The sequence below is a fragment of the Lampetra fluviatilis genome, chromosome 4, assembly GCF_964198595.1.
Source record: "Lampetra fluviatilis chromosome 4, kcLamFluv1.1, whole genome shotgun sequence".
Classification (NCBI taxonomy): domain Eukaryota; kingdom Metazoa; phylum Chordata; class Hyperoartia; order Petromyzontiformes; family Petromyzontidae; genus Lampetra; species Lampetra fluviatilis.
Genome location: NC_136278.1, coordinates 10,417,094 through 10,444,323, shown reverse-complemented (window position 1 = coordinate 10,444,323; position 27,230 = coordinate 10,417,094). Strand labels below are relative to the sequence as shown.

Sequence of the window (27,230 nt, the reverse complement as noted above, 5' to 3'; positions counted from 1 at the left end):
CTAATGAAAAATGGCCGAGGCAATTAAATATTTTATTTCTGAGACACTATTTTTTCCAGGGGTGTACTTAACTCCGCGACTGGGGTACCAATCAATCCGAAATCTGTGCTACTCCGCGATGTCGAAACGCAGCGAGGACGATTGCGCCGAAACCGTGAACGCTCGCGGTACGCACCGTAGTGGTGCATCGTGTACAGCTCGTTGAGATGAGTCGATTGCCGTATCGCCGACCATCAACAGACTAAAGATGACTGCATCACGGACATTATGCGAGAGTCGGGGTACTATGGTACCCTGGGGTAGCGCCATATGGTTCAATTATTCTGTAATAATTACTTTTTTCCCACCATGGGAATGTGGAATTCCTACCAATGGTTCAGGGCTGTCAAAGGAGAAAAGCAATTCCCCAATTGCTCAAGCAAGTAGGGAGTTGTTGCAAAACATCTTGCATGAGATACTCCGATGAGGTGACCAGTAGCGGGACAGCAAGTTGGTGTGGGTTTTAAATAAACCAATTCTCGGGTGTTCTGCCCTTTTACTCGGGGATTTGTTCCCCATTGTCCAGAGTCATCCCACGTGCTGAATTACTCAGCAATGGATTGGCCCAAAATCTCATCGTTGAACCCTCTTGAAAAGTAGCGTCAAGACTCATTGAAACCTTTTTTTGGTTCAACAAATGAATAATGATATCGTACCTCCGATTAGCATGGGAGGCTATGTATGGCGCAAAAGAAGTTCTACATACATACTGATAATGTTTAGAAACGTGTACCGCACATCGAAGTGAATTTTAAATGGATCTCTCGGAACCCATGTGCTGCAGGCACCCAGATTGTCATAACAATGGGAGACACTTGAGATTAAACACTCCACAGCAGCACAAAAGTAAAATATATTCAATTACAGTGACTCCCCAGCACCGAAATATGTGCATGATTGCAAGTCTTCACACAACCACACAAGGGTGGAGTGTCTAGTTTGGACAGCACAGGTTTTTTTATGTATGGGGGATGACATATACAGCAGACAACTACACTGCGATCTGTATCAGTTTCTATTCTATTTTGGATTTATAAAATGCCCTTTCCAGGGTGCTTTAAATGCAAGCCGACGGCGTTCAGAGAGGGAGGTGATGGAATAGATGGAGGGACAGGGGCTGGGAATGGAGCTGATGTTGCTGGGGTAGGTACGGCAGAATACGGTGGAGTGTGATGGTGAGTGAGGGTGTCTGATGGGTGCAGTGTGGATGAGAGGTAGTGGGGTATGGGGCGCACGCGGGAAGTGGTGAAATGGGCATGGATGAGGGTAGGCGAAGGGTGGTAGGGGCAGAGGTCTGGTGGCCGGATAGTTGAGCTGATGGAGGAGCACAGCGTAGGACCGGGGGAGAGATGTGGTTAGGTGCACATAGAGAGCGAGACGTTGGAGTCGGGTCAGGAATTAGGGTCGTCGGAGGAAGTTGACTGGGGTGCTGCAGCCTATTATACCCTCGTCTTATAGAACAGATTCCGAGTGCTCTTTGCTGGTTATAGTGCAGTCCATCAGCATCTCAGTATTAGAATCAGGTGGTATCACCATTGCGTAAGATCGTTTCTGTTGCTCGATGGGTTACCAGCCTATTGTGAAAGTAAAACACCATGAGTACAGCTTTTTTTATTTAATCATACTGTCCTAACTCTTGCTCCTCGAAGCACCCGGAACACAGGAGAACATCGCACTTCGGTATCAAATCCAGGGCACTCTGCGCTATATTGTAAATCTGTATTAGCATCATGGGCTGATCAGTATCACGCTCGCTGCTTTTTGTCGTCAACCCCGTGATTTGATTTGGGGAGTAGGCCACGTGTGTGCTGGCATCATCGTCCAAATCTGCAACGGTTGAAAATGTTGACTTAAAGCTTTCGTGACTGCAGGAATTCATATTCTTTGGGTCTTTCGGTAAAGTCACGTAGATAGAAAAAATTATAACAATAAAATAATTAAAATAATTGGGAAAAAAGTGAATAAAAAAATATCACAACGTTTCGATCGCAACACAAGCGATCGTCATCAGGAGAAAAAAGAGGGGGAAAGCTGCTGAGGCAGGCTGTTTTAAAGGTTTGAAATGGGTGTAGCCCAAGGGTCATTAACGAAGTGGGCAGGGCTAGTGATGTTAATGTGAGAAATTTACAAGATCGGAGAGATTCACATGTCTATGTTACTTTACCAACAGACCCAAATAATAAGTTGAAAATGTACCTGCAAACCACTCCATTTGGAAAAATGAATGGCAACATTGCCCCCCCCCCCCACCCCACTGTGAAACTTAGCAGAACCCTCCTAAAAAAAGTCTTGAGGCTCAGAGGTTTTCCTATCCTCATGGTAATTTCAGCTTGTAACAAGCACGGTGTTTTCCAACTCTAGAAAAGAGACTGACGACTCAGAGGGGCGAGGAACCGTAGACAAGCAGAAATTTATATCTCCTACAGGCCGTAAGGTCCTCGGTAGATTAACTTGTTCTTCTTGGTTCTTTCGGTAAAGTCACGTAGAATGGAAATAATAAAGTAATAAAAATAAAACATAATAAAATAATTCTCACGACGTTTCGGCCACAACGCAACACAGACTCTGTCTTCTCGATAGCCCTGTTCTTCACCTGAGGACGGCTGCTGGCGTTGTGGCCGAAACGTCGTGAGAATTATTTTATTATGTTTTATTTTTATTATTTTATTATTTCCCTTCTACGTGACTTTACCGAAAGAACCAAGAAGATGAATCCCTGCAGTCACGAAAGAAGCTTTAAATCGAAATTTAATAATATATTATTATTATATTATTTTATTTTATTATATTATTATATTATATTATTTTATTATGTTTTATTTTTATTATTTTATTATTTCCCTTCTACGTGACTTTACCGAAAGAACCAAGAAGATGAATCCCTGCAGTCACGAAAGAAGCTTTAAATCGAAATTTAATAATATATTATTATTATATTATTTTTTTTAATTATATTATTATATTTTATTATATTATATTATTTTATTATGTTTTATTTTTTATTATTTTATTATTTCCCTTCTACGTGACTTTACCGAAAGAACCAAGAAGATGGATCCCTGCAGTCACGAAAGAAGCTTTAAATCGAAATTTAATAATATATTATTATTATATTATTTTATTTTATTATATTATTTTATTATATTATATTATTTTATTATGTTTTATTTTTATTATTTTATTATTTCCCTTCTACGTGACTTTACCGAAAGAACCAAGAAGATGAATCCCTGCAGTCACGAAAGCTTTAAATCGAAATATAATAATATATTATTATTATATATATTTTTTTTTATTATATTATTATATTTTATTATATTATATTATTTTATTATGTTTTATTTTTATTATTTTATTATTTCCCTTCTACGTGACTTTACCGAAAGAACCAAGAAGATGAATCCCTGCAGTCACGAAAGAAGCTTTAAATCGAAAGATTATAATATATTATTATTATATTATTTTATTTTATTATATTATTATATTATATTATTATGTTTTATTTTTATTATTTTATTATTTCCCTTCTACGTGACTTTACCGAAAGAACCAAGAAGATGAATCCCTGCAGTCACGAAAGAAGCTTTAAATCGAAAGATTAACTTGTTATCGGCCAATTGACGAGTGTCGTGTTTACATGTGGGAGGAAACCAGAGCACCCGGAGAAAGCCCACGTGTGCGAGGGGGCAACGCTCTATCCCCGTACAGAAGGAGCGGTGGAGCCCACGTGTCGCTGTACTGCCTTCTCCTGGCTGAGGCATGGCACCTCAATGCACAATGGAAGGAAGTTGAAAAACTTTTTTGTGATACGCCAACCCTCGCCTCCAGAGCGCTGGATTAATGGCGTGCACCAACATTGACTGGCTATAAATGCTTCATCTACTGTTACATTAAAATGCCTAAACTATCCTATAGACTATTATCTGCTCAGCTGTGGGCAGAAACTTGGTATGCATAGTACGTGGTTGATGATTGAATGCTCCATTTTTGATATGAAGGGAATTAAATAACTCAAGTGTGATGCACCATTGTGCCTGAAGCCCAATTTACCATAATCAAGTACAGAGCAATACATAATAGTAGGTGCACAAGCCCTGCAATGATTGGCCATTGTAAAGGCTGAATTCAAGCTTGAAATTACCCCATTATTCCTTTAATTCCAATGCTAATTACAGGCTTGCCACAAGTAAAGCTAAATAAAGGTTAATTTTGACTGGATGTCATAACCAAAACAATATATTTCCTCGACTGTTTGAAAAGGTTGGTATTTAAATTGAGTTTTGTTTGTTTTCAAGCAGCTCTATAATGTTATTATTGTGTTTACTTAATCAGTATCGGCAAGGAGGGGGCATTTGACTGCAGCGAGTTGTAAAAGGTAAAGGTGCAGCTCCGCCATAGCTCGCTCACGCTATGAAATGTTAAAATACAAAAAATACTATTTTTATATTAGCAGGTAAGGCCCCATTGAGCTACGTAACTTTTTTTTCAGAAGCGACGTGGCCACAAATGATAGGTCAATGAAGTGGCTTATCATGCATGCAATGGCGGAGCCAGGATTTTCAGGTAGGGGGGGCAACCCGTCCAGCAATGAAAAATGATTGGAGTTGTTAGTAAGTAAGGACTTGTCGCTTGCCTTTTATTCGACGCGTGTGTGCGGCGATGGCGCAGCCATCGATCGAGGGTCGAATTCGAACCGCGTTGTGTGATCGGCATCGCGCTTGCTGAAGGTGAATGCCTTCAGGGAAGTCGTGCACTGTGTACGCAACTGCGCACAATTCTGTGAGTCACTTATAACTGCTTTGCCGTTACTTATTGCCAATTATGGACTATTGTCCTATCATCTCATAGAGTCCCTGGCACATAATAATATGCTACACAGTGGCAGTGGGGGTCGCAAAATGCCGATTTATCTCCATACATATAAAAGGCAAAGTTGTGATTATGTGTGTCTATTCAAAATGTTTAGCGTACTTCCCGACATGCAACAAACTTAAAATTTGCCATGTGGGTACTTTCCAGACTGTACACCATGCAAAAATTATAAAAATACACTTTAGATTTTTTTTGGGGGGAGCTCAATAATGCATATAGTTTTTTCACTGCAAGTGAGCTGTGACGTCAAATCTGTCATGTGACCCGCGCACGTGGAAGCGTAACGCATTGTAGTGTAGCGGTTAGCGTGCCGCGCTACGAACCCGGCGACCCGAGTTCGATTCCCGCTCACGGCCACCACCGGTGACGATTATTTGAACCGGTCCTGGGCCTCCCCTAGGTCGACTCAGCCTTAAACGAGTAACTGGTGTGGTGTGTGAACATTGCCACTGGGCGCGGGCGTGGTGAATCCAAGTCCTGGGCGAAGCCGGGTAATAAAGCTCGTTACTAATAAACCCCAATGATCTGATCGAAATTCGGGATTCGATCGGATCATTGGGGGGGGGGCACGTGCCACCCACCCCCCACTGGTAGCCAGATACTCTAAATGCACGCCGATTCTAAATGTGGTTGGAGGGGGGACAAAACGGGAGGACCCAGAGAAAAATTCCACGCGGTGCAGTCGCGCCGCAGCTCGCGAGCGCGAGTGGAAGGGCCTCCGTTTGGCAGGACCTCTACAGAGCCCTTCTGCAGCAGTGGTTCTCAACCTTTCATTGGCTACTTGTATCCCCCCCCCGCCCCCTTGTTGAATTTTGTTTCAACCGGGTAACCCACACACCCACCTCCTCTCCTGACCCAACATGGTTCTGAGAAATAAATGTATGAATAATTAACGCAAATATGTTCATCAGTTGTCTGTTTTGTGAGGTATCCAAAATAGCGAGTAACTGCAAGCGAATAAAAAATAATTTGTTCACGCTCGCCGGTTACTCTTGGAAACCACATTATTTAGGATCAATGAGTTTAGAAATGTCTTTTATATCATTCTAGGTTATCAAATGGATACAAATGTTATCATAGTTATTTTATATTGGCAGATTTATACACGATTATTCACAACTCATGTATTATATAATTTTACACATTTCTAAATCAACTCACCTACCCCTGGGACATTGCCACGTACCGTCAGGGGTCCGTGTACCCCTGGTTGAGAACCACTGCTCAAGAGCCTATTTGGCCTACTCTTCCATGCTGGCCAGACATTTTGGAAGCAGTGGAAGCACCCACACTTTACTCCACTGCACACAACCTGCCGATTAACTAAATGTGGTGTACCTATGTAGGATTCTGAGTGGACTGAGTCAGAGGGATTTAAGAAACATTCCCATAGTTTTAACTGGCATGCCGGGAGATCCAACCGGTGACCTCTGGTTTGCAAGTCCACCGTGCTTTTAAACCATGGCAGCATCCCTTTGAGTGGTTACCACTAACACAATTATACATATCGTTCAGCAACCTATTTACTTTATGCAATTTGCTCATGACTTCCTTTCCCTGAAAGTGAGTGTCTTGATTTACGTAATGATTTGTCTTTGGCTACCAACCCTACTGCTAATACACTATATTTCTGACATGTATTTTTCCTGGCGGTATCTTCATTGAGAATGTTCGTTTATAGAACACTTCTAAATTGTACTGCATTGTGCGAAGTCAACAGTGGTTTGCCTGTACAGCAGCTGGTCCACACCGTATGAATAAAGAATTGAGGCCCAGTCATGGAGATGAGCATCACCCCCAGGCTCACGTGAGCCGGGAGACACTTTTATATTTGACTTTGTAGCCATAACACTATACGTATAGCAAAAAAAAAACACATTTGCATTAACAGTTTCCCATAACCAGTCCACCACATTGGAAAAATATGCAGTCGGATAAGGGATGAGTTTACGTGTCGCATTCCGAGAACCAATTGAAATGGATGTAATGTAACATTTGACCGACAATAATTACGTTACGCTGCCATGTCCTGCAGGGATGTGGCCGCAAAAAGCGCGCGCCCCCATGTGTTGCTGATTTAGCGCGGAGTTTTAGCCGCTGTTCGATCCTGTGTTTGTGCACCGTATCAGCAAAAAACTTGCGCCTTCCGCTGCAGAGATTAGCAAAATGCCTTCCTGCACGTTCAGCAGTCACACGCCCAATTAATGGCATGTAGCTCAAGAACTCTCTTTCTTGCACAACTTTTAAGTGTCCACTTCTTTGGGTAAAAAAAAAAGCTTCTGCAAACACATATCTCTCATCCTCTGGCTGGCTCAGTTGGATATTTTTACTGCTTAAGCACAAAGTGTAAAACAAAACTATTACTTTTTTAAAGGATGGAAAAATTCCTCCCAATATAATTTGAACTTCTCTGTATTTCGTCAGTGTTTTCAGTGGTTATCATTATGAAACAGACTCAATATTGGCAGTGAGCAACGCATGGTGGGTTTTATGAAGGGACGTTGCATATCACAATCGAGTTTCAAGTGAAAAGAAATGTAGGCTCTTGCATAAAGTGCTTATCGGATTGGGAGGAGTGAAGTTACCCATGCTTCACCCCACCCCTCGTGGATCAGACGCAAAAGCGGACGTGCAAATTCAACCACTCACTCACTAACCCACTCACACTCACCCATCACACAACTGCATCACGTGCTTTTAGATTCGCTTATGCGGTCGTCTGGAATGCTCTTCCGATACTAGGAAGCCACTGGAGCTGTGCACTTTTAAGTCTAGATTGAAAACTAATTTATTCAGAAGTGATTTTTATGTTTAGTTTGTTGTCCTTCCCCCGCACCTCCTATTAGCACGATTGGCTACGTACGGTGCAGAAGAAGTTCAACACACATACAGTCTGGACCCAAATGATAATTGAACCCGGTCACTCAAGGTTGAGAGACACTTACCTCCCATGCTACTTCATGTGCGTTCTATTCCATCTAATCTTGCAGTGTTACGGGACATGCCGAGCCGCTAAGCTTGGCTTGATTGGCCGAAATGTGCATTTGGTGATGTCTCGCGTGTGCCTGGGCCAATCGTGTCGCACTAGCAAGCGACGCCTGCTCGCTATGCACGGTGCTTGGAGGTTAATTGAGACAGCAGTTAAGTGGTTGTGTTCATGACAATAGGTCAAGAAGGTCACGCGACCAACGGTCCTTGCTCAGTCTTTTGCGGTTGGCATTAATCAGGAGAAACGTGAACACAGCGCAAAAGTGAAAATAAATAAAGCGACTGACTTTAGAGGACCACGATGTGTTTTACTAGAGGAATTTCCCGCTGCTAAAAGACGTCACAAACAATAGCGCGGCAGGATGGCGCAGTGGCAACACTCATGCCTCACACCCAGAAGTGCATGGGTTCTCTTGCCTTTCTGTGTAGAGTTTGTATGTTCTTCACCTGTTCTGCATGGGTTTCCTCTTGATTCGCTGGTGTAACTGGCCAAATATTCCAATGCTGAAGAATTACCTGCATATTACAAAACTGGGATTACAGATAGCAACATCGCCCCCCCCCACAACTGTGAAAAAAGTTGGCAGGACCCTCATTAAAAAGAGTCTTGAGACTGAGGCTTTCCTGAGCAAGCAAGCATAATGAATATTCTTTGGTTCTTTCGGTAAAGTCACGTAGAGTATAAAATAAAATAAATCACGACGTTTCGATCGCAACACAAGCGGTCGTCCTCAGGCAGAAAAAATATAATCCAGCAGTGTAACTGCTGGATTATATTTTTTACAACCACTTAACTGATCAGTGGAACTGCTGGATTATATTTTTATGTGACTTTACCAAAAAGAACCAAAGAGTATGGATTCCTGCAGTCACGAAAGCTTCAAATCAAGCATATTTAATCATAACACTATGTAACACGATTTTTGTTCCTGGGTAATAAGTGTTATTTGCTAATTGCTTCTGCCTCAAAAGTATAGAAGATGTCTATTATTCCCCACAAAAAAATAATACATTTTGTTACACAGTGTTATTAATGGAGTGGATTATTAACTTTTTTTGTGTCCTGGTCACAAAAGCAAAGTTTGTGTGGAATAATAGCCATTTTCTGTACTTTTGAGGCATAAACAATTGGAAAATAACACTTACTACCCAGGAACAAAAAAATATATTTTTTTTGTTACACAGTGTAATCATAATATCACCTCGTTATATGTGTAATATTGTTGAGGACTCTTGGACGCCGGGGTTGAGGCACACGTATTTATTCCGCAACAGTTGTCACAACCGCGGACATACAACACTGGAGGGGGTATCGGCCCCCTCACCCGGCTAGCTGGGAATACACTGCTAGCTATCTCTGACCTACCTCCTAGTCCTCCACTAACGGGCTAGGGGAGGCTGTCTGGCCCGACACTGGTAAGTCGGGCTACGGTACCCGGAGTCCCAGAGCACTAGCTCTGGTTCTCGGGACCACGCCGCTGGCTCGGTCCTGCGCGGCCCTGACAAGGGCGGCGACCCAGGGGAGTCCAGGGCTCTAGCTAGACGATCTTCGGTCTTCACTGGTTTAGCTTTAACATTGTACCCCAAGCTCTCCGGCTCATCCCCTTTTATACCAAAACCCCCCGCTGAGGGGTGGGGCCAGCCCCCCCAGGCTGCCCTGTGCGGACGTCGTTGAGAGCACCTCCCCGTGCACTCATGATGCCCCGCCCACTGTTTTTGTTTCCCGTGTGATCCTATGTATACAGCCCCTCCGTAACACCCCTACATCACCCCCCCCTGTACAGCTCGCAGCCGTCCTGGCTGCAACAAACGACAATAAAAGTTTATTTACCCCTCGACCCCGCGTGTGCCTCACAATTTTTTTCAACAATAACGCGAACGAGAACAACAACAAGAACCAGAAAAGCAAGAAGGGAAAATAACCCGATGCACCCCACCCCCGAATAAATACGAAATCCGTAAAACCAACGTATATACAATTTGCAGGGAACCCCAGCACACACACAACACCCAGTGAACACAACATACGTACAATCCAATGTGCCAGGAACACCCCACCGACGCCGCACACAGTGAACATAACATGTGAAAAATAATAATTATTTTTTTTTGTGCATCACAAGAGTCTGCGCATTCTTGCGCGCGTCCTTGCAGCAGGCCCGTAACACGGGGCAACCCCGGATGGCGGCCCGTCGGGTGGCAACTGTCCATTTCCAAGTGAGTCTCCTCTCGATGTCGCGAGACCCTCGGCATCCCCCGTAGGGGTTGTCGGGCGTGAGCCCGTCATTCCTGGTGCACCTGGGGGCGGGACAGCCGGCAACACGTCAGGCGAGAGCAGCGGAGACGGACCCTTTGAGTCGGTCGACCCCCCACATGTTTGGCCACGCGTGTGTGGAGTGTGACTTCGCACCGCAATGAAGGGTTTCAATCTGGAGGGGTGCACAAACCACTGGCGCTTCCCCCATTTGATGCGTACGCACTGAGGCCGCAAAACCTCCACCACCCCGACAGGGCCCCGCCACGGCCACACCAGTTTAGAGGAGGTCGCGAGTGGTACCTGGGGACAGTGCAGCCATGCCTTGTCCCCCGGCTTCCACTGTAGCACGTGCGCGCGACCCAGTCTGAGCGGCTCATTAGCTTTCTGACGTAGGTCGGAATTTTGTATGGCAGCATCCCGTGCCTCTGTTAATTTCGCAAGATTAAATTTAACATGGTCGGCCAATTTAGTTTTACCCTGCGGCGCGGGGATCTGCAGCTGGGCCCGAACAGGTGGGTCAGGTTCGCGGCCATACATGAGGAAGAAGGGGGAAAATCCCGTTGCCGCATGGGGGGCCAATCTGTATGCTGCCAGGACCCCTTGAATTTGCAGGTCCCAATCGGTCTGTGAGTCCGAAACCTGCTGTGACAACATGGACGTGATGGTTCGGTGCAGACGCTCGACCATCCCGTCAGTTTGCGGGTGATAGGGAGAGGTACGAATTTTTTTCGTGCCCAGGAGCTCACAGACTTGTTGGAGCAGTTTGCCGGAAAAATGTTTGCCCTGGTCGGTCAGCAGCCGCTCGGGAGCACCTTTGTCCAGGACGTATCCCTGGACAAAGGCCTCCACGATGGCTGCTGCCGACTGGTTGGCCAGGGGCCAGGCCATAGGCCAGCGCGTAAAGTACTCCACCCCGGTCAACAAATATCTATTGCCCCTGGAGGTGGCGGGGAATGGGCCCAGAATATCCAGCGCGACAAGTTCGTTGACTCTGGAGACTCTGATAGACTGCAAAGGCGGGTTAGACTCCCGTGCTGGTGGTTTCTTTTGCGACATCCCTTGTCATGCCCGGTCAAAAAAAATCAAGCTGGAGCAAGGCGAGGGTCTTTTGGGTCCCCAGGTGGAGGAGGCGCTCATGAGCGGCCCACACCACCTTACCCCGTAACCCAGAAGGGACCACCAGCCGGTATCGATGGGATTTCCCGTCCCAATGCATCAGCAGACCCGTGACCATTTCCCATGCGTCGGCATCACCCCTCCCCCGCCCAGCATCCCCGACGCGACGACGCAACGCGAGGAGGGAGGTATCCTCCATCTGTAGGCGCCCCCATTCAGTGACAGGCAAGCCCAACAGGGAATCTGATCCCTGTTGTGCGATCGAATTCGTCATTGACGCTGCGTCGTCTGCGGCCGCCAAGACCGGAACAGATATTTCCCCCGGATGCCTGCAACGACCCGACCCCAGGAGGCATTCGCATTCGGGGGTGGTTGGCATGCGCGACAGAGCGTCCGCATTGGTGTGGCGGACACCCTTACGGTACGTGGTTTCAAAATCAAAGTCCTGGAGAACCTCCAACCATCGAGACAATTGTCCCGATGGTTGTTGAACTCGCAGGGCGTACTGTAGTGCCGCATGATCTGTACGGACGGTGAACCGCTGACCGTACAGATATGGGCGGTACTGTTGGATGAAATAGACAATTGCCAACAGTTCCCGACGGGTGACACAATATCTTTGCTCCGCTGGAGACAACACCCGACTACCGTACGCGACTACCCGTTCCACGCCGTCAACCACCTGGGCAAGCACGCCCCCAATACCTGTGTTGCTCGCATCAGTGTCGAGCACAAAGGGTTTAGAAAAATCGGGGTAAACCAAGGGAGGAGCTTTAACCAGAGCGTCCCGAAGGGAGCGGAAAGCAGCCTCCTCCTCCTGTCCCCAATGAAAGCGGACCCCCTTTGACGTCAAAGCGTGTAGGGGCTTTGCAATTGTCGCAAAATCCGCGACAAAGCGTCGGTAGTACGACCCCGAATCCAAGTAAACTTCTGACCTCCCCCACAGAGGTGGGAGTCGGCCAGGAGCTGACGCACTGCGTTTTGGCGGGATCGGTAGCAATACCCGAGCGTCCAACGATGTGTCCCAAATAACGCACAGATTCGCGTAACAGATGACATTTTTGGGGTTTAAATTTCAAATTAGCAGCCCGCATTTTGAGGAAAACCGCCCGCAACCTCTGGAGATGCTCGTCAAATGTTCTGCTAAAGACGATAACGTCATCCAAATAAATTAAGCACGAGTCCCATTGCAATCCAGCCAAAACCAATTCCATAAATCGCTGGAAAGTCGCCGGCGCCGAGTGGAGTCCCATCGGCAACCGGTTGAATTGGAAGAGACCGTGCGGTGTACGGAATGCAGTTTTGGGCTTAGAATCATCGTCCAGAGGAAGCTGCCAGAATCCCGAAAGCAAATCCAATGTGGAGAAGAATCGCGCTCCCGCCAAAGCGTCCAGCGATTCGTCAATCCGTGGGAGCGGGTATGCGTCGGCAACAGAAATTTTGTTGAGGCGGCGAAAATCGACGCAAAACCGCAACAAGCCATCCTGTTTCTTAACCAGGACGATCGGCGCTCCCCACGGGCTGGTAGAGGGAGAAATTATGTCGGCGGCTAACATGTCATCAACAGCCGATTTGACATGGTCCTTTTCGGCGGGACTTAACCGAAAAGGATTTTGGCGTATTGGCGCGCTGTCACCTGTATCAATATGGTGACGCAGCAGATGGGTACAGCCCAAATCGAATTTGTTCTGACTGAAAACGTCGGAAAATTCACGCAGCAGTGTCTTAAGCTTTTGACGCTCTAAATCCGACAGGTCCGTCGATCCCGCACAAAGCGCCTCGAGCCACCCTTCATCGGTGTCCGAATGTGGATGCGGCAGAGGGACAGTGCCTACGTGATTCGCGACAGGTTCCTCACAGGGCACCGGCGTTGCGTGAGCAAGCACGGTCCCTTGAGGAACCACCACTGTCTGCGACCCCACATTGAGGACCGCGATGAAAGGGTCCCCGTCCCCTTTTACGATGGTCTGGGCCGGAATCAAATGAGGTCCGCTAACCCCGGCCCTAAATGGCCCCAGCAGAATTCCCTGGTCCCCAATGCCTTTAGCGAAGGGCCGACGAAGTTTGAGAGGCACCAACATTTGTGCCCCCGGCGGTACGCGAACCGTTTTAACGACGAACGCCGGTACCGTCGCGAACGCCGTCCGAGCCGCAGTAGGGGACGGCAGAAACGCCATGCGTCGTCCCGATGGGAGCTCAATGCAGCCCTGGTCTATTAAAATACGAATCGGCATTTTGCCCAAGAAGTCTGTCCCCAGCAGGCACGGAACCGCCAGCGAGGAGGAAACAAAAATCGGGCCGGACAATTTGATATCACCGATACAAATTAGTGCTCGAATCTGTCCAATGATGCCAAGTGAGCCCCCGTTAGCAGCATAGAATGGGACGTTAACCGGCAGTAAAGGACGGCTCTGGACAGGGAGAATATTGTAAATTAGTTCCGAAATGATGGTCGCCGATGCTCCTGTATCGACCAGGATGCGCACCTCAACCCCGTCAATGTGCCCCACCACGGCTGACAACCCCGACGATGCAGCCACAACGCGATGGGCCAACACGGACCACTGCCTGGGTTCGATCTGAGTCCCCATAGTGGTGCGTGTTGGCGCGATGGTGCGCAATGTCGGCCCCCCGTTCGTTGCGGTGTGCGAGTGTGTGACGGGTGTGTGCGTGGGCCAAACATGAGGGGTGCCGCGACTCGCCGGGTTATGTTGATGGAGCTTGGGAGGAGGGCCGGCGTCCCGTCGAGGCGTCGTCCCGCGCTGCCGAGGAGAGCGGCACCCCGAGGCGACATGGCCCCGGATGCCGCAGTTGTAACAGCGCGGGAGCGCAGGCGGCGATGACGGATGGTCGGAGCGGCTCGCTCCATCCCGGTCCGCCCGTACTCCCACCCTCTGCTGCAGTCGATGGTCAATGGCGCAAACTTCCTCCGCCGGGAGGGTGGCTGCAGCCACCGTACGCCCGGCCGCTGCCCTGCTGGCCTTCCGTCGCTGCGACAGCAGGTTGGCATGGAGGAGCCGCGCAGCCTGGAGGGAACCCATTTCTGTGTCCTCCTGTGCAACGACGGCGATGTCCAGGTCGTCCGCCAGCAGGAGGATCTTTTCCGTTACCATCGTGTCCACGCCTTCGTCGTCCATTCCTGGGAAGGCCGTCTTCGCCAGCGCCAGGAGACTCGTACGGTACGCCAGGGGCGACTCCTTTGCCCCCCGCTGGCGATCATAAAAGAGCTGCCTGCATTCCGACGATGGTCCGTAGACCCCAGCCAGCAACTGCAGCGCCATCTGTAGCGTGGAGCGTTTGTCCTTCGGCGCCGATGTAAGAGCGGCGAGGGCGTCGCTGTCGAGGAGCGCCGGCAGCGCGCAGAGGGCCTCGGCATCCGACCACTGCGCCATTTCCTGGTGCGCGAGGAAGCGCCGCTGGAAGCCGCCCCAGTCGCCCTCCTCGCCCACAAACTCTTTGAGTGGAGGTAGCCGTTGGTGCAGCGCAGCGGCCGCCGTGGAAGCTCGCACTCCGCTGTCCCCGTTACTCTGCTGGGCTTCGGCGCGAACGACGGATGGCATCGCCGGTCGCACCAGTGGTGACGCTCTGTCCGCTGGTGATGACGCGGCAGCACCTGTGAGGCCGATGTCGGACCCGAGGTTCAGGCCGGCCACGCCCTCAGCAGCTGCTGCGGCGATGGCGGGAGATTCAAAGTTGTGCTCCGTTGAAATGGCGGGAAGGCGCACCGGTCGTCGGCTGTCCTCGCCCCGTGGCGGTCCACCAGCCCCCAGCCGTGTGATGTGTTCGAGCGTGGCGGCAGCAGCGTACAGCAGCTCCGCCAGTCTGGCGTGAGCCAGCCTCAGTCCGTCTGTTGACGGCTCCCCTTCATCCCGATGCTGCGGTAAGGATGCGTCCGGGCCCGGCTGCTCGATGCCTTCTTCAGCCGTCCCGGGCTCCACAATTTCAGCGGTGTCCTCCGCCTCCGGTACCCCGGCTCGAGCTGTCCGGCGCGTGTCCATGTTCGTGGTCGTTCACTTCTGTCACCAGATGTAATATCATTGAGGACTCTTGGACGCCGGGGTTGAGGCACACGTATTTATTCCGCAACAGTTGTCACAACCGCGGACATACAACACTGGAGTGGGTATCGGCCCCCTCACCCGGCTAGCTGGGAATACACTGCTAGCTATCTCTGACCTACCTCCTAGTCCTCCACTAACGGGCTAGGGGAGGCTGTCTGGCCCGACACTGGTAAGTCGGGCTACGGTACCCGGAGTCCCAGAGCACTAGCTCTGGTTCTCGGGACCACGCCGCTGGCTCGGTCCTGCGCGGCCCTGACAAGGGCGGCGACCCAGGGGAGTCCAGGGCTCTAGCTAGACGATCTTCGGTCTTCACTGGTTTAGCTTTAACATTGTACCCCGAGCTCTCCGGCTCATCCCCTTTATACCAAAACCCCCCGCTGAGGGGTGGGGTCAGCCCCCCCAGGCTGCCCTGTGCGGACGTCGTTGAGAGCACCTCCCCGTGCACTCACGAAGCCCTGCCCACTGTGTTTGTTTCCCGTGTGATCCTATGTATACAGCCCCTCCGTAACACCCCTACATCTGTGAAAAAATACTAGCTGGTGGCGCTGCTTCCAGAGCACTTAACTTGCACTTGGAAGCCAGCAACTTCAAATCCTGCAGGGAGTGCCACTTTGTGGAAGTGAGCAGTGGTCATCCTGTAGAGAGACTGGCCCCTGCCACGGTAACGTGGAATGTCCACCACTGGTCCAGTGCCATCAATGGTGATCAGTGCTGCCTCATTGGTTATTTGAGCAGGGAAGCACTTTTCCACTTCAAGTGTGTAACACACCTTATAGTCCACCATAGACCATTTATCGGCAGGTGTCTTGACAACTTGTTGTGGTGCAGCATTTTTGGCAAACAAATAAATATGAATATACCTTTGTTCATCTGTCCAAGTTAAAGTAAAAATGCATTTTAGTCCATTAGCTTGTGGGCCCTTCTAGCCTTCTAGAAGAATGTTTAAATAAGAAAACTTGACTGGTTTCAACTTTCCATGTCTCATCAGCAGTCAGCCTTGAAGGTACTGGTCTGCAAAGCCCATAGGCACCAGCAATACAACGTGCATACTTAACTTGGATGTGGAGAGAGGAACAGAGGTCTATTTATAATTTAGCAATGATATTGCTCGCAAAACTATCACAACCCATGTTTGACTTTGTCTTAAACACACACATGTAATTTTGGCTGGGTTATCTTGAGTTCAGGTGGTATAATCCATTCGTGTGAATTTGTAGATATCAAACCTGTGCTGAATTTGAAATATACGTCCGTGCATATTCATACATACAAGCCAAATATCCTCTTTTTAGCCATCCACACTCCTAGAGGAAACGCCGTTAGCGAGTATTTATTTAGGGTGGCATTGCACGTGACCACATTTACAGTACAATTTGGGAATAATAAACCACATCTCAATACGCTGCACTCATGGAATAACTGGGGCATGGAGATAATTTAAAGGAGGCTTTTTTTTCAGAGCCTAGGAAAAGAAGGGTTAAAATGCTGCAGGCCATAGAGGGAAATGAGATAATGGTAAAGTAAAGCTGCATATGATTACACTTCATACAGTCGACCGTGACTTCGTTTTTGTGGCCAGCACAATCCATGCCAAGCAACCTTTGCATCTGTCTCGAAGACAGATATGTGAAGGAGACATATTGTCTGTTTATCTATTTCGTTATTAATATTCTTCACAACGAAGCTAATGATTGTTTTGAGTTATGTATCGTATAATTACGTGTCAAACGAAGACCATGTCTTGAAGAGAGAGTCCTTGCCTCTAATATTTGGCATTGCACCAGCATTGATTTAAGCAAACCTGACTCTGTCAATGAGACAGTCAGGTTTGCTTGCATTGAATCAATGCTGCTGAAATTACTCACTCCCAGAAGGCAATGGGTCTGATCGATTATCTAAAGAATACTTTTATATTTTCCACGTGAAAATACAAATATATGAAGGAGACATTGTCTGATTATTTATTTTGGTTCCACACCACGTGCTACTTTCATGCTCCGTCGACCCTTCTACCTCCTCCCTTTCTCTTGCATTCCCATTGTTTTCTAGATCACAGCTAGGATCACCTATTGTTACAAATGTTTATTCTCTTCTGGTCTCTGGCTGTGATCTGGTGGTGCGTTTTCCTGCTGTTGAAAATACTAATACATTTTAAATAGTCCAGTCAACCTAGGAGATGTCCAGGCTAGGAAAAGACAACGATCCTTCTTCATATAGCCTTAGCAGAATGTTGGGGCAAGTGTTGTTAGCACCAATGAAGGCCAGCACGGTACACGAGGGGTGGGTGGCCAACACCATGCCCGACCGCCTTTGTTTCCCCAGTGGCGATGTTTTACACACCGCACCAGATACTCATATGAGTCGACCTAGTGGAGGCTCAGGACCAGTTCAGATAATTGTCACTGGTGTTGGCCATGGGCGGGAATCGAACTCGGGTGGCCGGGTTCGTAGCGCAGCAAGCTAACCACTACACTACCGGTCACACACACACACACTTGTGTGCATGCATGCACATGCCTATACATGCATATCCTGGCCTGCATCTTATTTTAAAGAACGTGGCGGTGCGTCTGCCCGTCTTGTGCACGCTATCGCAGAGGCAAGCCCAGTGGGCATGACGCAGACCTGCTCATCACTCACCCAGAGGAGGGCCGAGAGATCGGGCTGCTGAGCTGGCTGCTGGAGGAACTGCAACACCAGGTAACGCGGGGCAAGAATTACGGCCTGACCGTGCTGCTGAAAAGTGTCCTGAGAGGCCCCATGCACACGTACTGCCACAATGTGGCACTCAACTTACAGGGTTTGAAGCAAGGGTGGCACAGTCGGGTTTTTTACAATCGGGTTTAATTGTCTTTTTATATTAAACCCGATCATCTGAGATTGGGAGAAATTCGGTTTAATTGGTTCTAATTGCAGAACCGCACTTCTCAACTATGGGCTTCATCCATTCCAAGCTAAGGAACTCACTGGCGCCCACGATTGTGGAGAAGCTCGTGTTCATCAAGACCAACCTGCCCGCCGCATTCTACGACTACCCCGTGCCCGACGGCCCCGAGTACGATAGCAGCACCGACGAGGAAGCAGCCTAAGCCTTGGATCAGAGTTTCGTATTCATTAAACCAGGTTTTAATTCCCCGAAATCGGGTTTAATTGTATTAAAGAAAAAACCCGATGCCTGCCGCTGAAAAAATCGTTTTTTTTCCACCCATGGTTTGAAGTCGCTGGCTTCCAAGTGCAAGCCGAGCGCTGGAGCCGCAGCGCCCATTGCCTTGTATTGTTCCGCGTGTGAGGAGGTCATATTATGATTGTTATCATCATCATTCATTACATTTGTTTACCCAGGAGAGCCTCCGTCTAAAGACTGCTGTGACGCATAGATAGAGAAACTCGCGCAGGATTAATTCCATAAACTTAGACAGGCATTCAATTTGGTTGATTGGCCTGAAATAGCAACTGAATGAGTGCATCAATGACACAGATGATGCATTTAATTGTGAGGCATGTAGGTAGAGGGATGTGCATAATGAAAAAATAAACTGTGTTGTGCTCATTTTTCAATTATGGGAAATTACAAAATAGCCTGTCAGGGTGGTTTGTTTAATTCGCCAAATAAATGTACATTTAACCCATTAACCAGAGGCATTCCACATTAAAGTACCCTGGTAACATTTGTTTAATCATGGCAAATCTACATGTACGCACATATTATATTCAATACCATTTCACTTAGTGTCAATGTATAAAGCGATCCTGATATTGTACAAATGTAAGTTTGCTTTTCTTTGCAGGTAACGTAAATAATTATTTATAATTGTAAAACATTGAGAGATTAAGACAGATTTAGAAAAAGATCGATGAAGCACTCTGTCGAGTAGATGAGCCTTTAGTCTTAATTTAAGGGAGAGGATGGGACAGAGGGAATTCGATTGCTGATGTTCTGATCTCATCCTGCAGGTATTGTTGCGACTTTAAGCAAAAAAGGGATTCATTTTAATGTTCTTCTGTTGATACATAAAAATACGTTGATATAATTGATATTCCGAACTAGCGATTAAAATATGTCAGAATAACGCTGGTCGCAATGGTCCCTTTGACTATGATGACGACAGGAACCGTGTACAACACACGGCTGCCAATCAAACTGTAAAATATAGGTGCATTTTTCTTTGCAATTCTTTGGTCGCAAGAGTGAAATGGATTTTCAGCCCAAGCACCACTTTGCTGGCTTTCAATGAAGAGATAAAAAAGTGCATAGGGATCATACCATTTCATTGGGTCGCAAAGCCTGAAAAATAGCGGCTGCATCTTCAGCTTTCATGCTTACATGCAACTCGTACAATGTCAAACAAATAAAATGCCCCTAAAAAGTGTCTACACTGCCGTATTTCGCTCCACATTCATCATCCTGCACAAACGCTGCAATGGCAACGTTTTAGTCATTTATAAGTCGTATAGGGCTGTGTTTATGGAGGAGGTACATAATCCACTAGGCACTAAAAAAATCTTTGCAAGCTGTTTCATGTACAATTCCATTCACCTTTACATTGGATAGTCTGCAATGAAACTGGTGTGTGCATCAGTTGTGGTGGAATATTTTGCGGTTGTCTCTATTCATCGCAACTTCTCTCGCAATTTTATGAATGCCAGGCTAAATTCCACATTGAGCATGCAGGCTCCATGTCTACGACCAAGGCATAAACGTATCTTAAACACAACGTAATATGTTCATGAGCACATCAATAATGCCGAGGAGTCAACGGCAGGCGAAAGTGGCGCTGCGCCCCAGTGTCCATTTGTTTTATGTGGGGTGTTCACGGGTGTTCACTTTATAGCACTTGCCGTGGCATTCCGCAGGATGAAAAGGGGCCCCCTTGGGGTGTCCTGTTCGTGTGTGCAGGTGATATACAAAAAGCCAACGGCAAAAGTGTCTCCCCTGCTTAAACGAGCATGAGAGCGGCACTAATTTCCATTGACAGCACCGAGCCGGCAGAGAAAATTTCGTATTTTCATGCTTGGAGCCAGTCCTCTCCGTAGGATGACCACTGTCGGCCTCCCACAAATCTAAGAATATAATTTTGACAAACATACTGTGATTTGAAGCTTTCGTGACTGCATGAATTACTCTGTGGTTCTTTCGGTAAAGACGTTTATATTTAAGGCCTCGACACAGAGGCATTGGGTCTCGTGTGTGTCTATGTTGTGTGTCTCTCTCTGTGTGTCTCTGTGTTGTCTCTCTCCGCTTGTGTGTCTCTCTGTGTGTCTCCGTGTCTGTGTTTTGTCTCTCTTTCAAATTTAGGTCGACCTGATGATGGTTGCTTGTGTTGCATTCGAAACGTCGTATTCTATTATTTAATTTATTTTCTTTCAACGTGACTTTACCGAAAGAACCAAAGAGTAAACATACTGTGTTTGGTCATGGGGTTTTTTTGGCCATACTTCACCATTATCGGCACTGTGGGTTGGTGAAGGGCGTGGGGGGGCAGGACAGGTTCAGGTATTGCTCTCCATTAATGTTAGCTGTGGCCAGGAATTGTGCAGTGCGCTAACCACTGTGCCACTGCTCCACCATCCAGGCTCATTACTTATGCAAAAATACCCACAGAGGAATTGGTAAAATATCCCAGTCAGATCCCTCTTCATAAAAGGAGCCGAGGCTCAGCGAGGCTTTATTAGTCAAATTAATAAATCTTACCGTTTTACTTTTCTGTTTACTTTGATATGGAATTGCTTTGGGTGATGGGAGGAGACATGGAAAACGTAGGAATATACTTTAAGTCACAGGCGCATTGCGATAGAGTGCAAGTCTTAGGCATGTCGATAGCCACACCTGTGATTGCCTTTCCTGATTTTGCAGTCACGTGCAATGCACTTGTCCCCAATGTTAGCAGGAGTTCAGTTGCCAAGTGCGGCCACCATATATTGTCAGTGCATTGAGGCTAGAACAAGAACACAATAATTAATGCCTTTCCCATCACCATGCATTCACCAAGTGTATCTACAATCGTCAGATTCTCAGGGTTTTTGCAAAATATTTTTTGAAAGGGACATTTTAGCCAATTCGTAATCGAGTGGTGTATATGGATAGGAAACCCCCACGTATGAGGGAAGAACACTCAATTCTAAGCACATAGGTCGCCAAACTACTGGATGCACTGCCATCCCGTAACTACAAGTTCAAGTTAATTTATTAGGTATAGCCCTGTGAGCCATTCGTCTCTTGAATCGGGTGCAACCGCAACAAACAAAAAACAAAAACATGAACAAGAAAACATCTTAAAGTGACTATGTGCAAACAGAAAATCCAAGAAAAGACAGCAAAATATTTCAGAAAAAGCACCGTACACCAACACTGTGTGCAAAAATCCCAGTGGGATGCAACTACCTTGTAGCGCTGCAGGTTGGGCGTCTAACACACGGCGATGTAGGTATGTTTCACCTACTCGGCATTCACAGTGCAGGCTGACGAGCACGCCACCTTGCCTAACACAGGGAAATCAATGCTTAACTGAGTTCCATCAATGTGTTGTGGCTCAAACGAGAGTAAAGTCACACCTGCAAGAGCTGTGCTCTTAGCAGCAGTAACCAGTCACAGTCAATATGTGAGATTTTAGGGAGCCAACATTCTGCTAAAAAAGTATTCTCTTTTACAGCCTCCCCCAAACCTAGGAGTATTTCAGTCTCAATGCTCCAAAGCAAACATGCCCTTGCGTGCACCGCATACTATTAAGCATATTAATAATGTCATGCAATTTGTTGATTAGAAAATATATGCTACGGAGCACTTTTTATTTAATATTTATCTATCTGCCGATAATTTTACATCCGCCACCGAGGTGGGTGGTGTTTGGAAAGGAACATTTATTATGTTTATTTTTAAATCGTGTCCTTTATCGAGTGTTGATCGCTCAAAATAATTGATCCAACAAAAAATATTGATAATTAAATTATCTTGTCTGGCAGCGTGCGCGTGTGAGTGCACACACTGCTGTTGTATTAATACATGAATAAAAACAAGTCCAAGTCATTTTGCATGCTCCCCTGCTCTTTATAGCAGGGGGGCGTGCGATTCGCAAATGTACATTTTGTTTAATTCAGCCAGACAGATTATTATTGGCCGCAGGATGGGGGAGTGGAGGTGTGACATGACGGCACAAATAAATTAAAAGACGCGAATGCACAGTGCAACGAAAAACGTGGTGAAAGGCCTGCGCTATAACAACTCCTGAGCCACACTGCACATTGGAGATTCATGCCTTGCTTCCCAAACTTACACAAGAAAATCATTGCAATTGCATGGACATAGCGTTGCGTTGCAACGACGGTCACCTTTGCTAAATAAAGTCGTTTAGTAAAAAGACACCAAAGGAAATCTCATTCGTGTTACGCGCGCAAACCTATATTGTGAATTATATAAGTACACGTACCACCATTTTTATCAGCTGGATGACTGCTGGATAGGGCCTCCCCCAGCATGAAGTACCAGGCAGTACTCCGTGCTGGTCAACGTGTGTTGGTGAAGGCGGGCAGCAGAGACAGTTCAGGATCGGATTTTGCTGCAGCATAGACCCACAACAGCGTACAGTACATCTGTTTCGTGCACGGTGGTCGCCCATCCAATACTAATAGAGGCTCAACCTCTGCTTATCTTCAGATGTTTGATTAGATTGGGCGCATTCCAAGTAATTTGGTCATAAGAGAATGAAGTATATTAGTAAACCAGGTTAAAGTTCCACACATGTTTGTACTTTTTTGGCTGGATGTGGTTTACTATTACGACTATTACTATTTTTTTATTTACCAGGTAAGGCCCACTGAGCTTTATAGCTGTTTTTCAGATGTGACCTGGTCACAAATGATAGCTCAACAGAGTGGATTTTGTGCAAGTGCAAAGCAGCCAACTACTCTAAACGCACGTTTCTAAATGTGGAGGGAAAAACCGGAGGTCTCGGAGAAAAATACACTCGACCACAGGGAGACGTGCAAATTTCAAATATGCTGGAGTCACGGTCAGGATCAAACCCACGACCTCCTGTATACCAGGCGAGGTAGTTAATATCTCGCCACCGAGGCGTTCTGTTGAGTGTGCTTGCCGCACAACTGGGAAGTTCTGAGTTTAAATCCCCGGTTTTGCCCATCATTCCCCTAAATAGATTGAATGATTTGCACTTTGTGGGAGGTCAAAATGGTTGTCCTGTGGAGGGAACGGCCCCCATCACAGGATCCACAGAGATAATTTCCCCCCCCCCACTCCCCATCACGGGAAGGCACAATTTCCATTGCTGCCTCAGGGCCACCAGTAGAGATGGGGTTCCGCTCCATTGATTGCATTGAGACATTAATTTTATTAAGACTGTAACAAAAATGTAACAGAGTATAATAATAAAAATTGGTACAAACTTTAAAGCTTGTATTATTTTACATGTGATGGAAAGGTTTATGCTGCACGGAATGCATTTCACGGGAGAATGACCAAAGGCAACAACTTTTGAAGCGGCCTTTCTCAAATTTCACCTTTTTAACATGTGTGTGTAAATGTCTATACATATATAGGTCGACTAGGCCGCAAATGAGAACCTGGTGTGGTGTGTAAACATCGCCACGAGGGAGACAAAGGTGGCCGGGCGTGGTGCTGGCCACCCTCCCCCTCGTGTGCCGAGCCGGCCTTCATATGTGCTCGCTAACAGCACTTGCCCTGACAGTCTGTTAGGGCTATACGTGGTTTGTTTTTGTCTATATATACAAACGAGCTTTTTTGCCCGTCCAAGGACGGGTGTATATTGCAGTAAATCTGTCACTTTCTGGAAAGAAACGTCATATTTGAAGCGACTTTGCGTAATCAATTATTTTATTCAGCTCAACCTTCCTATGCGTTAGTGTAAAAATCCACCCACTCATGAATATTAATGAGGGGGTGGGCCTCATGTTGAGTGACGTCACGCGGGGGGGGGGCTCATGTGGAGTGACGTCACGCCCGGGACGGACAGACATTTCTGGGCGATAATATTCGGTAATATACGAAGGGGCCCAGGATGCTGCCGCTGCGTAATGGTGAACACACTGCCATGCAGAGGTCACCGGTTCAATCTCCTGCTGTGGAGGTTAAAACAATGGGGCACGTTTCTTAAACCCACCCCCAACCGCCTCTGTCCATGCCGGCAGTTTAAAAAGGAAGACCACATTGAGTCGATAGGCAGGTCGCGTATGGTGGGGTAAAGTGTGGGTACTTGCCACCTCTTCCAACACGCGTGGCCTGCCTGGAAGTTTAGGCCAAATGCCCTCCAGAGGATATGTTAGCGCTGCCTCTAATGGAGGATCTTCTGCCAGCAGTGGCGAGACCCGAGCAATTGCAGGGCCTCACTTTTATCTTTGACGAATGAGCTGACGCTGGCCGCACACGAAAGAAGAAGGTGCCCTCCCCTCAGAAGTTAAACCTTTTGATTGCCGGGCCCATGATACACGCGGCCTCTGCCGTCTTCATCAGATTCCTGCCCAGCGACACTGCTTGGCCGACTGGCCACATGGCCAGTCAGCCGGCCTATTCACGCCTTTGCCAACCTGCACGGTCCCCCGATCACGATCCAACCTTGTCCCAGAAGACAGCTGATATCATCACCGCGTGCGCGGTGTCGTGTGCTATCCTTTAGCTGGTCATTCCTTCACGAGGCTTGTTCATCGGCAATGAATATAGCCTAGAAAATGTGTGCTGCCCATGCCCAATTAGTAGCCAATGTGTGTCTAATTTGTATTTGTTCCCAGATTCATTCATCTTATTTCTCGCTTGCAGTGTTATTGCAGGCATGCATCTCTCCATGCTGCTATGTATACTTATAAGATATTGTTCCATATCCTTTGTTCGTGTCATTGCTTCCTTTTCGTATGCCATGGTGGGTAATATGTAATGACTGAAAATATTATTCTCAGAGTACATTGGTGTGTTGCTCTTCACTATAAAATCGGTTATCGAAAAGCATGCCATCCCTATCTCATCCACCTCTACTTCATCCCAATCTGCTATTCACCAATCTGCTATTCATCAATACATATTCTGCCGTGATTTCCAGTAATATCTCTCTTACAATTATTATACTTTGTTTAACAAACTTGTTGTCGAGGACTTTTAGGTTGCGCATTTTTTTATCTTGAGGCCGACGTTTAAGCCACCTTCATGAAGTTCTATAATGATTTATTGTTGCATATTTGCAAACCAATTTTGAGAGAATCATTTCTGAAGTTGCTTTCAACAGTCTGGGTAAAAGTGTATCCTCTTGTCTCGCTCATTATATTATTTACTTTTACATTTAATGTCAGTGTAGCTACTCCATCGTTATAATAGTTGTTGATATATGTTTAATGAAATCCCTGGTATGTGAGATCTTGAATAACTGCATCAGTTTCTACCGAATCCAATGCCTTACCATCATCCACAAAAGGCAGGCATAGTTGAATTTTAAATAAAATTGTATTTTCTGTGGTAGAAAACACATTTCTAAATTCAGCTTGATTCAACTTGCTGCATTATTCAGTTCCTCACAATATTCATGCACAATTCATTCGTAGGAGGCTCATCGGTCTCATATTCGTTCAATCAGTTTTGTCTATCTCTCTCTGTATACTATAATTGTTGAGGCATGCTTGCATTATTGATATTTTTAAATTTCTCTGCAGACAATTAGTGGATGTGTCTGCTATTGCTGTTTCAACAGCTGGTGCATCTGCTTTGATGTTTGCATCTATTCCGTCTGGTTAAGGAGATTTCTCTCTTTTTATAATGTGTACAGTAGTAGTTAATTCTTCAAGTGAGAAATTTTGAACCTCCTACTCCTCATCTGAAATGTTTTATTTTTTTTCCTGAGATAAATAACTTGTTTTGCTCGAGACCTACGTAAACTTAATCCATTATGCTTAGAATTCTGTCCCAAACAAGTTTTTTCTAACGTCTGATTTTCAATATTTTCTCTGCGACTTGCAACGGTGGCTGCCCTTTTTAGATACTGGTCCCTGTTATACGAAGATGTAATTTTCACCACTGGCAGTGTGCCACCAAAGAAGAGGAAAAAGTCAAAAATGTCTCCATACTTAAATGAGCATGTGACAGTACCAAAACCACTTCCATGTCGTGCTTTGAGCCAGAGGTGAAAATTCCACATTCCTATCCCGAGAGACCATGCTGTTTATTGCTTCTTCAATTTACCTTACAGGGATACATCCTGTTTGCAGACTACAAGAAGAACACGTACCAACAATCTAAGGCTAAAATGCACAGCAGCAGCAGCATGGATCAATTCGAGCGCTGCTTCACCATTTTCAAACTTCCCTCGGACTTGGTAAAAAGTGCAAGCGAAGGGGACAGCGGGCGCCGTGACACGGAACATCCGGCGGTGGCGGCAGCGGCGGCTCGGCGCGAGATTTCAGCAGATGGCGAAGGAGGGGCCGCGTGCCCCGCCGAGACCGACGCATCAGCGGGAGGAGGCGCCGTCTCGGAGCGGCCACGGTGCCCGCGCAGGAGCTGGAGAGCCGTCAGAGTGGACCTCGTTGTTTGCCCTCACAGACAGCATGCGTTTGCCCTTCTGGGCTGGACGGGCTCCCAGGTGAGTTTTGAGAGGGGGGCGGGAGAGGTGAGTCACACTGCTGCCACGAGCACCATCTGCTCCGGTGACTATTGAGGCGTAATTGGAGAATTTTCCGGCTGTGTGGCCGCTGTGGTTAGATCGCCCAGAAGGTTGCGAGTTCAAATGTCGGCCAGAGGTCGACTTGGCCCATTATCGTCCCTACATGGTCAATAAAGTCAATACCACCTCTTTGGGAGGACAACAGTGGGTGTCATACAGAGGCACGTGTCACCTCCATATGAATGTGGAATTTACACCTCTGACTCTTGCTTGTCAATTTGAAGTGAG

General features: G+C 47.0%; 1 protein-coding gene across 4 annotated transcripts in view; it reads left to right on the top strand.

Moving 5' to 3' along the window:
- LOC144931558 (DNA-directed DNA/RNA polymerase mu-like) overlaps window positions 1–27,230 on the top strand; it is a 111,454-nt gene that overhangs the window by 43,036 nt on the left and 41,188 nt on the right. For all 4 annotated transcript variants that reach the window (XR_013636578.1, XM_078855530.1, XM_078855529.1 and 1 more), the window contains exons 8-9: window positions 17,931–18,033; window positions 26,532–26,921. Coding sequence is in view for 3 of the 4 variants with exons in the window: in XM_078855530.1 (XP_078711656.1) it covers window positions 17,931–18,033; window positions 26,532–26,921 (493 nt within the window). In the remaining variant the exon portion in view is untranslated. The remainder of the gene's footprint in view (window positions 1–17,930; window positions 18,034–26,531; window positions 26,922–27,230) is intronic.